General features: G+C 35.1%; 1 protein-coding gene across 4 annotated transcripts in view; it reads left to right on the top strand.

Moving 5' to 3' along the window:
• sorl1 (sortilin-related receptor, L(DLR class) A repeats containing) overlaps positions 1-14,915 on the top strand; it is a 129,185-nt gene that overhangs the window by 82,366 nt on the left and 31,904 nt on the right. For all 4 annotated transcript variants that reach the window (XR_012390822.1, XM_073923655.1, XM_068213715.1 and 1 more), the window contains exons 11-21: positions 570-643; positions 2,585-2,673; positions 2,769-2,947; positions 4,342-4,528; positions 4,622-4,750; positions 7,713-7,798; positions 9,597-9,769; positions 11,815-11,946; positions 12,030-12,121; positions 13,148-13,394; positions 13,486-13,624. Coding sequence is in view for 3 of the 4 variants with exons in the window: in XM_073923655.1 (XP_073779756.1) it covers positions 570-643; positions 2,585-2,673; positions 2,769-2,947; positions 4,342-4,528; positions 4,622-4,750; positions 7,713-7,798; positions 9,597-9,769; positions 11,815-11,946; positions 12,030-12,121; positions 13,148-13,394; positions 13,486-13,624 (1,527 nt within the window). In the remaining variant the exon portion in view is untranslated. The remainder of the gene's footprint in view (positions 1-569; positions 644-2,584; positions 2,674-2,768; positions 2,948-4,341; positions 4,529-4,621; positions 4,751-7,712; positions 7,799-9,596; positions 9,770-11,814; positions 11,947-12,029; positions 12,122-13,147; positions 13,395-13,485; positions 13,625-14,915) is intronic.

Genomic DNA, 14,915 nt, shown 5'->3' with positions numbered 1-14,915 from the left:
CTTGCACTACTAGTATTGTGTTGTCTGATGCACTTTGTAACTCGTGTAAAATTGTATATTCTACAACTTTTTCATATATATAAAACATAAAAAAGAGGACTTATTAAATCGAGTCTTTGTTCATACAGATCAGATAGTCTCTCCAAATAAAACAGATGTGAACATCTCTGACCGCAAACAAAACAACTTTGCCACAAATATAAATCCAACCAGCGAAGGTCAGCAGCAAACTTTGGAATCTCGTTTCTTTCATTAGAGGAGTCCCTGGTGAAACAAGCTCTCCTAACTGTGATGTCTGCATAAATAGTCACCCAAAGAATAAGAAAAGTGCACATGAAGTATAGATGACATCAGAACAAACCTTGTGGGAAGTTGATTATAACAAACATTGATAAACCTTCCATATATACTGACACACGACCCTACATTACTGAACATAAATACGCCATTTACTTTTGAATTGAATGCCAGATATCAGTCATAATTGAGGCTCATGAGACGTGACACCAGATGCAGTGTATATATTGATTACTGTATCATCTTTTTCTCTTTCTGTTTCTTCTGCACAGGATCTGTGGGAAAGAATATGGCCAATAAACCTAATGTGTATGTGTCCAGTAGTGCAGGGGTCCGATGGAGAGAGGTGAGAAATTGTTTTTTTTTTTTTTAACATTTTCATATTAAATTTTTGAAATTTTTTTACAATAATATTTAGTTTTTTTCTTTTTCTTTTTTTTTTTTTTGTTTACAAATACTTTTTAGCATGTTTTTAAATTTTTCTGGACTTGACTCCTAGGGAAAATATAAATATATTTCAGCTTTTACTGTTTGTCCAAGTTATTCGGTTGTTGCTAGATCAGATATGATTGCGGTTGAAAGTTAACAAAAATTATTTATATTATTTATTAAATTTCCCATTTACTGTATTTTATTAACGTCTACCCCTACCCCAACCCTAAACCCAGCCATCATGTTATTATGCCATCTATTAAATTTCCCAATAAATAGTATTTTTTTTTACATATACTATGGAGTCAATCGAGGGCAATATACTGTATACGTGCAACATAAAAAAATATTTTGCAAAAAAAATTAAATACTGAGCAAAAAATTGTGAAAAATAATGCAAATCTCAAAAAAACGCAGAGGGAAAATTGAGTTTTGAAAAATAGATAGTAATTTTGCAAACAAAAATAAAGGACTGCAAATAAAAAAAGTAGTGCAAAAAATAATTTAATATTTGCAATTTTTACAATATATATATATATATATATATATATATATATATATATATATATATATATATATATATATATATATATATTTGCTTAATTTTTTTCAGTATTGCCTTTACAAAACATCTCAAGTCAATTGCAATCCTCATTTTAATGAAAGGTTTAATTTGCTTATTTTACTACTTGATAATTTAAACAACCAGAAAAAAAGGATTCTGGTATTTTACTTAATCTCAATTAGATTTTTTACAGCGATTCATGGCTGATTTCCTTTGTGTCACGATGTCTCCAAATAATGATATCGCTTCATAGGAGGCAGGTCCGGGCATGCCCTACCCGCCCCAGTTTTCGTGACTCTGCCTTTGTCAAATATGAAGTGCAAAAAACCAGCATCGCAAACTCATGGTTGACTAAAAAGCAAATCAAAATGAGCTTTGCGATTGACTTGAAATATACATATACTTTTTTTAAAAACTGCATATATTTTTTTTATTTGCACTACTTGATTTTTATTTGCCGTTTTTTAGTTTTGTTTGTAAAATTTTTATTTCTCAACTCAATTTTCCCTTTGTGATTTAATTTTGTGATTTGCATTGTTTAATTTTTTTTTTTGCTCAATAGTTTATTTTTTGTTTGCAAAACTTTGTTTAATTTTGCAAGTATATATGGCCCTAGATTGACTCCATAGTCTAACCCAACTCTAAACCCAACCGTCACTGTACTGTAAAATATGAATTATTGTTATACAGTGTCATAAAAAATGCTGCTATATTAATGCGCATATCGCACTTCCAGCCAGCAAAGTGTCCGATCTAGACTTTACCATACTATTCCTTGCCACCATTTCATATTTGCCATCACATTTTGCCACAAATACAGCAATTGCTAGTTAAAATGTTATCTTTGCCACTGTGTAATGCGTGTGAAGAATGTACAAAGTAACTATCGTTAACAATACTCAATAATAATTGCATTAAAACGAAACATAGGTGAACATGAATCATAATTTTCAAAGATTTTCAGTTTCACAGTCCAGTTTCAGACTAATCCAGTTGGGAAATAGTTTCTTTAAAAAGCTCAGTATGCGCAGGACAAAAAGCGCTGCTTCTGTGTGGGTGGGAGGTCAAAACAAAGAGAAAAAAAAGATGCTTTTTCAAATGTATCTGGCTTAGTGTCGACATCCCTCTTATATAAACATCTTTTTTAGTCATGAATTATTGTACATTGGACACTAGTTGCTTATTCCATTTGTTCCTCTTTGTTATTAAAGTGGTATACAACACTACTGCATGCTACAAAAGGCAAAGCAGCCTTTGTGAATCCATGTAATGGATATGTGTGTTGTTCAGGCTCTGGCTGGTCCTCATTTCTACACCTGGGGAGATCATGGAGGGATCCTGATGGCTATCGCACAGGGCGGGTCCAGCAAAACACTCAAGTCAGTAACCGTTCAAGGATCTAATGTCGCTTTGCTTTTAGTAGACATGTTGTCTGATGTTACTGAGATATGTGTCTTGTATTTTGGCGGCTCAGGTACAGTACTAATGAGGGCGAGACCTGGAAGGAGTTCCAGTTCTCTAAACAGGAGGTGTATGTTTACCAACTGCTGACTGAACCGGGTGAGAAGAGCACCATCTTCACCATCTTTGGCTCGTATGCTGACCAGAAGCACAGCTGGCTCATCGTCCAGGTCAATGCTAGTGATGTGCTCGGTAAGAGAACTGATCATTCTAATTGGTGCACAAACCAAAACACTCTGAACAACCACACTGCAAACACCTTAGCAATGGTGATTGGTTGACGAAGATAGACAAAAGACGCATTTGAATTTACATCTGGTGTTTAAAACCCATCTCTTTTTCACTCTATGATGAGGAAGGGTCTACGTCCATGTGAATGTTTTGACTTTTTCAGAATTTTTATGGAATATTCTATGTGTACCTTTTCATTTATTATGCTTTCAAAATATAGATTATGTAAGTAATAATATATTGTTTATTTCCTTTCCTTCAAGTCTGGTAGCATGAAAGTGCATTATTGACTAGATTTGAGAACATCAACATTTGCTTCTCACACAGGGCTGTTTATGCTAATGAGGGATTTGTCATTAATGGGCGGGGCTTTCCCCCTCTGATGACATGTACAAAGGGAGAATGTCAATCAAAGGGTTTCTGCAGACTGTTTTTGTGTAATTATAAAAAATAAAGACAGACTATAGAGCTGGGCGATAAAATTGGTATCAGTATTTATTAACCGAACACCATTGTCAATAACGATATAACAATGACGGCTATATACTACATATACTATATTCGATATGACGGCTATATAGTTTTATTAAAATGTGGCTGCTGAGTGCACACCTTGAAAGGAATGCCAATAAGCTTAGGGTGTGTTTGTCATTTCCAATGGAGGCACTTGATGTGCACAACGCGCACATTTTCCAGGTACACCTAGTTGAAAAACATCTGAACTTTTCCGAATGAGGTTTGTGCCACATGATTTCTTTAAGTATAACTAACCAGTCCGTTTCACACATTGGATGGAATATACATATTTCAGTAATAATGATAGACAATATTCCTCAGACAAACACAGAGCATCTAAACACTGCAGTGCTTTTTACTTTTCTCCATAAACGTGCATCAGAGCTGCAGCAATGATTTGTCCATTTGTCTTCCTCTGAGAAAACGCGTAATGATCGCTTAGTTACGAGAGATGCCAGGGAAGCGCGAGTGCAAAGCTCATCACTTGTCACTTCTGGTCAAAACAACAACACTTACGAAAATGAGTGCCGTATAGCAGCAGTGAGGACATTGTAAATAAAAAGGATGTAAGGATGTCGCCAGAGTGGCTTTTTGGTTTCTTGTGCACCTCAGTCATCCTAATATTCCTAAATGTATTGTAAAATACATATAATAGATAATTATCGGTACCGAATGATATGAATCGTGATCATTTTTATAATTTTTCTTGCAATATCGCCCAGCCCTAGCTGGGTATTTTCACTCACTCTTACCACACAACTGTGTTAAGACACCTTATAAAAGTGATTTTGCATAGCAGGTCCCCTTTAAAATATACATCTGCTTTTTTGTATGTTTAGGCGTGCCGTGCTCAGAGGGCGACTATAAACTGTGGTCTCCCTCGGACGAGAGGGGCAATGGCTGTCTGCTCGGCAGGGAAATGGTGTACAAGCGCCGCTCTCCTCACGCCACCTGCTTTAATGGCGAGGACTTTGACAGGCCCATCTCTCTGTCCAACTGCTCCTGCACACGTCAGGATTATGAATGGTATGAGCTGAAATGAGTTCTGTCTTCTCATGTTTCATCTGAATGCACAATCAATATTCACTGTTTTGTTATGTCATCTCTGTCTGACTCCAGTGACTATGGGTTTAAGCTGAGCGAGGATCTGTCTCTCGAGGTGTGTGTGCCTGATCCTGAGTTTTCTGGAAACCTCTACGCCCCGCCAGTGCCATGTCCGGTGGGCACCACTTATCACCGCAGCAAAGGGTGAGAATGCTGCTTAAATTTACTTGATTTTGTTTTCTAGAATTTTTTTGATTCGTTTTTGCTCTTAAACATGATCCAGAATCATTTTGAGCAACTACATAAACAAGCTGTTTTCAAAACATCTACTTACCTCAGCATGATTCACATTAGTAAGCTTATAATTATGTTTTCTAATTTGTGTGGTACTGGTGAGTTTTCACAAAAAAAGAAATTGTGCTGCTGTTCTTTTTTTGCATCTTTGTCTCATATACATGTAGACAAATGATTAAACTTAGCAATTTTTTTGGACCCTTTTCACAAGACTGTTATGACGTGTTAATAGAAAACATTTGGATATGTAATTGTAAAAGCTTCTTTATGCCACGTTTCTGTTGCATAGAACAAAACTGCTGTAAATAAACAAAGTTATGCCACCGTAGCACTAGTTTATAGTTAAAGGACTTTTATTTTGACAGTGTGGTCAGATAGAACTATTTAACAGAGTAATTAATATGTATACAAAAATTATTACTACGATTGCATTGTTGAATAATATTGGCAAATAATACTTACAAATAATACTGTCGGCAATTAATAAGTACACACATCATTTAAACAAATTTTTGATGGACTTTAACAGTTTAACAATAAACATTTAATTTCACAAACCTTGCAGACTTAGTCAGATCCAGTCATGAGATCTTAAAAAGCATGTTTTTGTATCCTGTATGATCACATGATGTTGAAAGGAATTCAGTTTAGGTTCACTAAAGATGTGTAATTCATAAACCTTTGAATTTTTAAATAATTCTGCTTTTTATGAAATTTCATATGCATATTCATATATTTTATCTGTGTGCTGTATGTAAAATGAGTATTATATGTACTTTATTTGAACAAGATGTTTGCTTATGCAAACAAACTTCCCAGAATACTGAGTGCTCTTTTAGTGTGTGTCTACTTCCTTATATATTTGTATTAAATGTTTATTTATTTGTGAAAAATAGTTTGTCTTCTAAATTAAACATGTTATAAGTTTATTTTACAGTTTTATATACAATAACTTGTATAATTTTAAAACATTTTTAAATGATTAACGATCGAAAAGCGACAGAAATGTTTCTTAGTTTTTCAGATTATATCTGAATGTAAACTCAGCATTACAGACTGAAGCTTTAAAAAAATGTATAATAATAATTCCTTACATTTATATAGCGCTTCATTTATATAGCGATTCATTTATATAGTGATTTATTTATATAGCGTTGATATAGATCTCCACATCCACCACCAGTGTGCATCCTAAGTTTTTTAATGGCCACAGAGAGTCAGGACCTCGGTTTAATGTCTAATCTGAAAGACGGTGCTCACTGAGCAGTATAAAGTCCCCTTCACTATACTGGGGCATTAGGACCCACACAGACCACAGGTTGAGTGCTCCTTGATGGTCCCACTAACAGCCCTTCCAGCAGCACCCTAGCTTTCCCATGTGGTCTCCCATCTAGGTACAGACAGAGGACAACCCTGCTTAGCTTCAGTGGGAAAAAAAAAAATTATCAAGAATTCGTTAATTTCATTTGAACTCCAAATAGTATTATTGTATACTGTAGAGGTCACTTTAAAGAGTTGTCTTCTGTTTGTGAATCCAAATCAAATTGGTTGCCATTTAATGCTGAAATCAACCAAAAAATACCAAGAGGGTGAATTGTATCGACTCATTGTTCTCCAGGATCCAGATTATTATCCTTCACCGTGAGCATCCGCCCAGGAGCATTATTAGATCTGCTACTGCTGTGTCACCATGCATCTCTCCTCTCATTATCTGCTGTCGACAGGAGATTTATTTAGAACATGGACTTGAACCGAATTTATCTGGAAGGATCTCTTGCTCAGTCAGTTGAGCTGAAGGAAATGAGGTTAATTATAATTAAATGGGGAAGTGATGTTAGTTCCTTTTATTTAGGGATGCACAATATGTTCAGAGCAGCTGTGAATTTGATGTGCTTTATAATTTGGTAAGCAAAGTGTGAACACAACTTTTTGATTTATTTTTATCATACTGTATGTTATATTTTGAGTGACAGTGATAGTTCTGATGTTAATAAGCTAAAATTGTGACAAAAACTTGTGACACACAAAATGAACACACAGGCTTTAGATTTTAAATTAATCAGTGTTTTGAATGATTCTGGAGAATCATTTAGCTTTTTAATTCATGTATACAGGCAAAAAGTGATGTCTCGAATTAGATTTTTTCACAATATTTGCTCAATGACCCAACAAGTTTATTTAAACCATCAATATATTAGGAACGCTATACTGGGATGATGAAAACAATGAAGTCTTTGAATGACAAAAATATTCAGGAAAAAAAGGCAAACTACTTCTTGCAAAAAATTTCACTGGGAATATTAAGTTATTAATATTTCAGTGATTTTTATATTCGACTATCTGCCATTCTGTGCATTCTTCATTGTACATGTTGCCTTGATTGTCACAAATGCAATAACTAAAACATGGGACCTATAAAAAACACGAATTATTGCAATATCATTAAATTTTAAGGGGTCTATTCCGGAATATCAAGAATAAGGTTTATTCCAGTCTATTATCTTAGTCCAAGTAATATCAAGAATTTTTATTTAGCATTTTAATCTTTACCTCCAGTTCACTGAAATATACTGTATGTACTAATAATTCTGGCTTTAACTGTATATATTTTTTCTATGCTAATTTTTATTTATTTATTAATTTTTTGGTTGTTTTAGGCTGTTTTTCTCACAATCACTTCAGTCAAATGTTTTAGCAAATAATCTTGGGTACTTCTTGAAACATTAATAAGCATCAGAACAACAATCCACAGGAAAGCAGGAGAATTCATTTGCATCTCATTAAAGCATCACATAGTGTCAGTGTTTAGAAGTTTTTCTGATTTTCTGAAGTGAGATGTGTTGTGTGTTTGGCGTTTGCTCTGGTTTTTTAGGTACAGGAAGGTGTCTGGTGACAGCTGCACTGGTGGAGATGTTGAAGCTCGGCTGGACGGAGAAAACCTGCCCTGTCCAGTGGGAGGTACAGTAGAAAACCTTCTTCTCAACAAACATAGTCATATTCATATTTCATAGTCATATTTCTCTTTGTTTCATGTACTGTAACAAAACACAATTCAATGGCACGCAAGAGGAAGTTGAGAAGTCACATTCACAGAACAGTCATATATGTTAGTAATGAAATGACGTCAGCATCGTTATTTAGTAATAGAGATTATTTATTAGTTTTAGATTAAAAAAACACATAAGATGGTTCACAGAAAAAGAGGAATATAGAGGAATGTAAGGGTGGATAAACAAGCCAAGTATAATTTTATTTAGATTGCGCAATACAATCTAAAAAAGATTCAACAATAGTTAAATCAGAGTACTGCATATTGAAAATAAATTGAATTCAAGTTTTAAAAATTTCTGGAAAATGTAATTGGAAGAAAATAAATATTGTTTAATGAGAATTTTTAAACACGTGCTTACTTTTAGCAACTTTTTTGCATTGAATTGGTCAAAAATAACAGTAACAGCATTTATAATATTAGAGAAGATTTGTGTTCTTTTTAATCCTACGTGTGCAGGTGAAGGATAGTTATTATTGTAGTTAAGGTTACACATTATTTTGTGTTATAATGTCATTTATTGAAGTAGAATGAGCCTAACCATATCATCAAATATTTGACCTAAGCATTTTTAAAGGCTGACTGACATTAACCAAAGACTATAGAATACACAAGGCATGTCACTTGTATAGTTTTGAATAGCGAAAAGTGTAACAGTTAATATAGTGAATGAAGCCCTGCCTTCTAGTACAGGAGCCAATCATTGATCACAATAGACTGACATTCTATGGAGAGGGGCTCGGAGCAGATGTGAGTTTCTGCATATTTTGTGTGATTCAAACGTTTAGAAATGAAGCTAAAAAGAAAGTTGTTGTTTAATTTTATATGTGATTCCTAATATGAAATCTAATCATAAGCTTACAGTAGCAAGCAATTTTAGAGAATTCAATGTTTCACAATTCTAACAGAATGCCCAAGCATACTGTCAGAGAGGCTTTTAAAGTTGGCCGCCGAGTGTAATGACTTGCCTTAAAGGCAAGGCTTTGCATTAACCTGTTTTAAGTACAGCTTTGCATAAAGTAAGGCACGTGTTCTTTTTTTCATAGCTGAACCTAATAAAGTACAGTTATAATGCAGTGGTTTGTTATGGCTAATGATATTGTAATCATGTTCAGAAGTAATATATAGATGTCATTTTCCCTAACAATTTAAAAATTCTAAGATTTCAAGATTCACTCTGCTGTGATCCTTTACTCTTGCACCTAATATAGATTTAATTGAAATGCTGTACATTGAAGCATCTGAAGATCAAATGAGGATAGTTTGGAGTGTGATCAAAGGCCCCATAAAGAGTCGCTTCTGTCTAGACTGGCTCTTCTCTCTGGCATTGTGGCGCTCAGCCACTTGACCACGCTTCAGTGCTCACGCTGATTGGCTCTCTTCTCCAACTAGAGGGTTCTGGGAATAAATAAGGAGCCCTTTCAAAAGGCTCCAGTCTGAACCAGTGGGAGAAGAAAGTGATGTGACTCTCAGTGGGGCCATCAGGTTTCTTTTACAATTTGCAATGAAACAGAAAATGAAAGGTCTACCCTGAAGTGTGGAGGTGGTTAGCGAGAAACAACTCTCTTTTAGTGCCAATGAGTTTAAAATTAAATGCTCAACAAGGACATATGGAGTGTTCAGGTGTGTTTTTCTCTGGAGTGAGTCTTGTTTTAATTCTTAACCGAGACCCGCTGTTTTTGTGTGTGTGTGTGTGTGTTTCTTTAGAGAGTAATGAGTTTATCCTGTATGCTGTGAGGAACTCCATCCACCGCTATGACCTGGCCTCTGGCACAGACCAGCAGCTGCCTCTCACGGGTCTTCACGAGGCTGTGGCACTGGACTTTGATTATGAGAAGAACTGCCTGTACTGGGCGGATATTTCGCTGGACACCATACAGGTGAATAAGCATCTTTCAATAATATATGGATGCATGACCTGTTGGTAACTGGTAAAAGCAACTCTTAAAATGATTGTACATCTTCAATTCGACACTTTAATGTTAGTCTCTAAAGTTTCAGCAATGAAGTAATTAAAAATGTTAGTATACATTTAGGGTGTAAATAACATTTATTTTTTATATATATTTTTTTACTTTTTTAGTATCAAAATGTAAATATTGCTACATGTGAATAGCTGTTTCCATCAAAAAATGTGAATTAAATTTATGCACAAAACTAGAATATCGCATGAAAGACGTGCGGATAAAGCAGCGTTTCCATCCAACAAGTCAAAGTGAACAACAGCGCCTTTCCTGATTAACTGGTGCCAAATATTAACAGTAAAAGCGGACTTTGCTGCAGTAGGAGATGCTGCGTTAATCTCTTCTTTATTTAATAAATGACTTGCGCCTCAGAAGGCAATCCTGGCACGCAATGAACGTGTGGTGGTGTTTGAAGGCGTCAGACGCCGAGCACAGACGGTCTTGACAGTTCTGAAGGTCATTAATAATATAATAACACTTATACTGAAATGGCGAAGGCGTTTTAGAATGACCAAAACAACATTTCAGATGTTTTACAATGTGCTCAGCCTGCTGGTTTATCCATTCACACAAATATTTATTATCACATGATCTCTTATAACAAAATCACATGACTTTTTTAATGCGCATACTGGAATTTGTTTTGGTAAAAGTCTTTCCATCGCAGTTTATGCACATCTTTTCTTATTGAATAAAAAGTTAATCCTACTTAATTATCTGCATACATTTTTTTATGCACATTTCCATAAATTATGTGCATCTTGGCATTTTCATCGACAATTTTTTTTCATGCGCATAAACAAAATGCACTTAATATTAGGTGGATGGAAACGAATCTAATGTGAAACCAAATATTTGCACAAATTTGACTTAAAACTGTAAATTGTAAATAAATTGTTACAAATATAATGCCAAAAAATAAATAAATAAATAACCAATATATTAAAGGTGATAATAAATGTGCAAAAAACAAACAAACATAACATTAAAGCATTGTTATTTCTTTTGCTGTCTTAATTTTTGCAATATATTATATACATATTTCCAGGGCTTGACATTAACACCCGTGAGCAAATTTTAGTGGGTAAGACAGTTACGCCCACTAGCCAATTTGGCTGGTTGCAAACCATTTTTAAATTGCCAGTACTGGCTAGTCACTAAAGATTGGAATTATAGTTTATGGTTGTTTGTCAATATGTGTGCAAATGTGATCTTCGAATCCAGAAGCAGCATGACTAACTGTTAAAATAACTGTTCGCGCGCAAGCAAATCAAAGCAGGTAACTACCGAGTGAAGGGTGATCACCTCACATTTGCACTGTGAGAGACAGACTCCCGTTACCTTGTGCGAAGCAACTGTGCCTGGAAACGCAACTAGTGCGATTGGTTCTCATTGACCTGGACAGAGTACTGTGCATAGTTTTATGACGATCAATTTTTTAAATGTCAGTTGTATTGAAGAACATTTTTGTTAAATAAAAAGTGTATGTATGCAGCTATATTTTGCTTGCTTTGACACATTATTTAGAAATTATGGCCAGGAAATAATTAGTTTGGTGTTGGTTGAGAAAAATTTGGTAAATGCTTTGTGTTGAGCCCTGAAAAGTCATGTGAAATAAAAACTAATTGCTACGTGACACTATGAAATTCATTTAATAATGCTCATTATGCAAGGTCATTCACAACACACAAAAAAGTTAAATGAACAGGAGGACATAACACAACATTTAAATTAATTTTAGCATGTCAAAGTCAATTTAATGCATATGAAATATATTTTCCCAACAACAAAATTATGGCTAGTGAAAATGACCAGTGGTTAATAACGTTACTAGCCACAGTGGCTGGTGATCAAAAAAGTTAATGTCAAGCCCTGCTCAATTCATTTGTCATGAATGTGCGCCCTCTAGCAGTCAAAATGACAGATTATGGTTTAAAAGTCTGTTTGTTCTTCTTTTACAGAGACTGTGTATGAATGGAAGCTCTGGACAGGAAGTGATTGTCAAAAGGGACTTGCAAAATGTGGAGGCGCTGTCGTTTGACCCCATCAGCCGATTGCTTTATTGGGTGGATGCAGGTGCACAGAAGATTGAGGTAATGAAAGGTTAAAACTTCTTCAGCATCATCAGGTTCAGCTGTTCATTCATAAACTCATCCTCACACTGTATGTGTTCCAGGTGTCCAACTCTGATGGAGACCTGAGACGCACTCTGGTCAACTCTTCAGTGGTGGACCAGCCTCGAGCCCTGGCACTCATGCCAGCAGAGAGGTGTGCTTTATTTTTTCCACTGTAATGCCTCTCTTATCTTTGGTTTTAACAGAATTTAGATTTTTTGTGAAATTACACTAAACATACTGGTTTAATGTACAGGTGATATTAGAGATTTATTGTGTAACATATATCAGTTATCAGCTGATATTTGAGAAGTTGTTTATTGTATCATATATCTGTAACGCATCAGTTATTGGCCCATATTGAAGAACTGTTTTAATGCATCACTTATATTGGCACCTTGTTTCGGTTATTAGCTGACATCAAAGAAATATTTTTTTATTGGTAAATAATTTTATTGGTAAAATAATGTCTTGTCAGCTTGAATTAAAGTATTTTTTTATTGAATCCGATATATCGGTATGTACAGGTTATGAGCTGATATTCTTCTTCTTTTTTTTTTTTTTTGAATTAACTTAATCCCCACAGTCCAAAGACATGCGGTACAGGTGAATTGGATAGGCTAAATTGTCCGTAGTGTATGAATGTGTGTGAATGAGTGTTTGTGGATGTTTCCCAAAGATGGCTTGCGGCTTGAAGGGCATCCGCTGCATAAAACGTAAAAATGTGCTGGATAACTTGGTGGTCCATTCCGCTGTGGCGACCCCAGATTAATAAAGGGACTAAGCTGACAAGAAAATAAATGAATGAATGAATGAAATGACTAAATATACTAGCATAATTTATCAGTTATCAGCTGGTATACATTTTTTTTTGTTTTGTATTGTATCAGATATATCGGTTTCATAGTATTAGCTGATATTAGAGCATTTTTCTTGAAAATGCTTAAAATATTGCCATCATTTATTGGTTATCAACTGAGATTAATGATTAATTTGGATACAGAAATATCAGTCATCAGCCATCTCTTTGAAAATGTTTGTTTTATTTGAGATATATCGGTAGTACCTCGTATTGTTTTCGACGGATAATAGAGAATTTTAGGTTTTAGTGAATTTTTTTTATTTTGTTATTATTTGTTTTTGTGAAAAGGATTTTCACTGATCTGCATGTCTCTCTTAGCTTGATGTTTTGGACAGATTGGGGTGATCGTGCAGCAGGCGTCTACCGCAGCTGGATGGACGGCTCGAACATCTCCTGCATTGTGTCAGAGGGAGTCCGCTGGCCTAATGGCATTACAGCTGATGAGTCGTGGCTGTACTGGACAGAGGCATATGGAGACCGCATTGAACGAGCTGATTTTAATGGAGGAAGCCGCACTGTCATAATGGAGGGCCTGCCTCATCCTTACGCTATTGCTGTTTTTAAGGTAGGCACAGTGGTACTGTATGAATCATGGCAGTGTTGCAGGTAAGGATTGGTAACACATTGTTAAACTTTTGGTGTCTTTGTTGGTGTAGAATGACCTGTACTGGGATGACTGGTCCAGAATGGGAATCTTCAAAGCACCGAAATCAGGCTCACCGGACAGTGAGTTGATAGTGGGCCGCCTAACAGGAGTAATGGACCTCAAGATCTTCTACAAGGGAAAAAACAGAGGTTAGACCAAATTATGTTTAACAGGGTAAGAGAATTTTCACAGTATTTCCTATAATATGTCTTCTTTTTGAGAAAGTCTTATTTGTTTTATTTCAGCTAGAATAAAAGCAGTTTTTATTATTATAATTTTAAAAAACATTTTAAGGTCAATATTATTAGCCTCTTTAAGCAATATTTTTTTCTGATTGTCTACAGAACAAATCATCATTATATAATGACTTGCCTAATTAACCTAGTTATTGGGAAATAAACTAAAATAAACTGTAAATATTATCCCACTTGCTTTTTGAGCACTGTCTTACACCCCAATGATTCGTCATTGTCCTCACCCACTTTACAGAAAGGACTGCCCTTGGCTTTAGAAATTAAAGTGTTGTTCACTGATGAGTCACGCGGGAAAAACGGCTGCGGTTACAGTCTTTATGTGCATAATACACGGTTATCACAGGTAATCAGGGGTGCCCCAAGGGGTAAATTCTGGCCACCCCAATATGATTTTGCTTTTGACATTATTAATTTAAATGTACTTATATAAATTGCCAATATTTCAATAAATAAATAAAATGCAGCCACTAAATTAATGTTGGTGCCAATGACGTAGCTGATTCAGTGCCTCTTCCCATCAGAGCTGGTTCAACGCTGGTGAAAGCAAACTGACGCATACGCGCAGAAAACCATTCGCATGCACCTCATGCACTCTTGTCTGCATCGCGGTTGTTTGCATGTACGGCGATAAAATACGCACCTTTCATACGCCGTGAAACCGGAGTAACAGACTTTTGTGCAGAGGTGTCGGTACGCAGCGAGTTTTGCAAGTTGATTAAACTAAAGTTTATATGATATGATGATGATGTTACTGAGCTTTAAAGCAGAAAGGAGGGATAAAGAGTCAGGGAGGTAAGACTTCATAACATTAACTCTTGGCCATGAGTAGGGTCTAAGACAACAGATAATTCTATGAAACAAATGTTTTTGTTTTCTTTAAAATTGTCATAATTAATATTCATGCAAAAGGTTTCTTAACTGATTTTAGCATATCGCTAACCCTGTTGTTGCATTGTTTTCCAGTAACAATTAGTATTGATTTCTGTTATTTATTTAGAATAATAATTGTATAATAATATTAATGATAGTTGTATTTATTTAGAATAAATATAAATAAATCTTCGTTAACAGCACGCACACACCTTCAATAGATAGCAATGGCAATTTATTATTTACATCAATAGTAGAAGCTGCATTAATAATATTGTGGCTAGAATAATATTGTGGATAAATAATATTATTAGGG

The sequence above is a fragment of the Danio rerio genome, chromosome 15 (genome assembly GCF_049306965.1).
Source record: "Danio rerio strain Tuebingen ecotype United States chromosome 15, GRCz12tu, whole genome shotgun sequence".
In the NCBI taxonomy this organism is placed as follows: domain Eukaryota; kingdom Metazoa; phylum Chordata; class Actinopteri; order Cypriniformes; family Danionidae; genus Danio; species Danio rerio.
The sequence above is the reverse complement of the archived record's forward strand: the minus strand, read 5'-3'. Positions and strand labels throughout refer to the sequence as shown.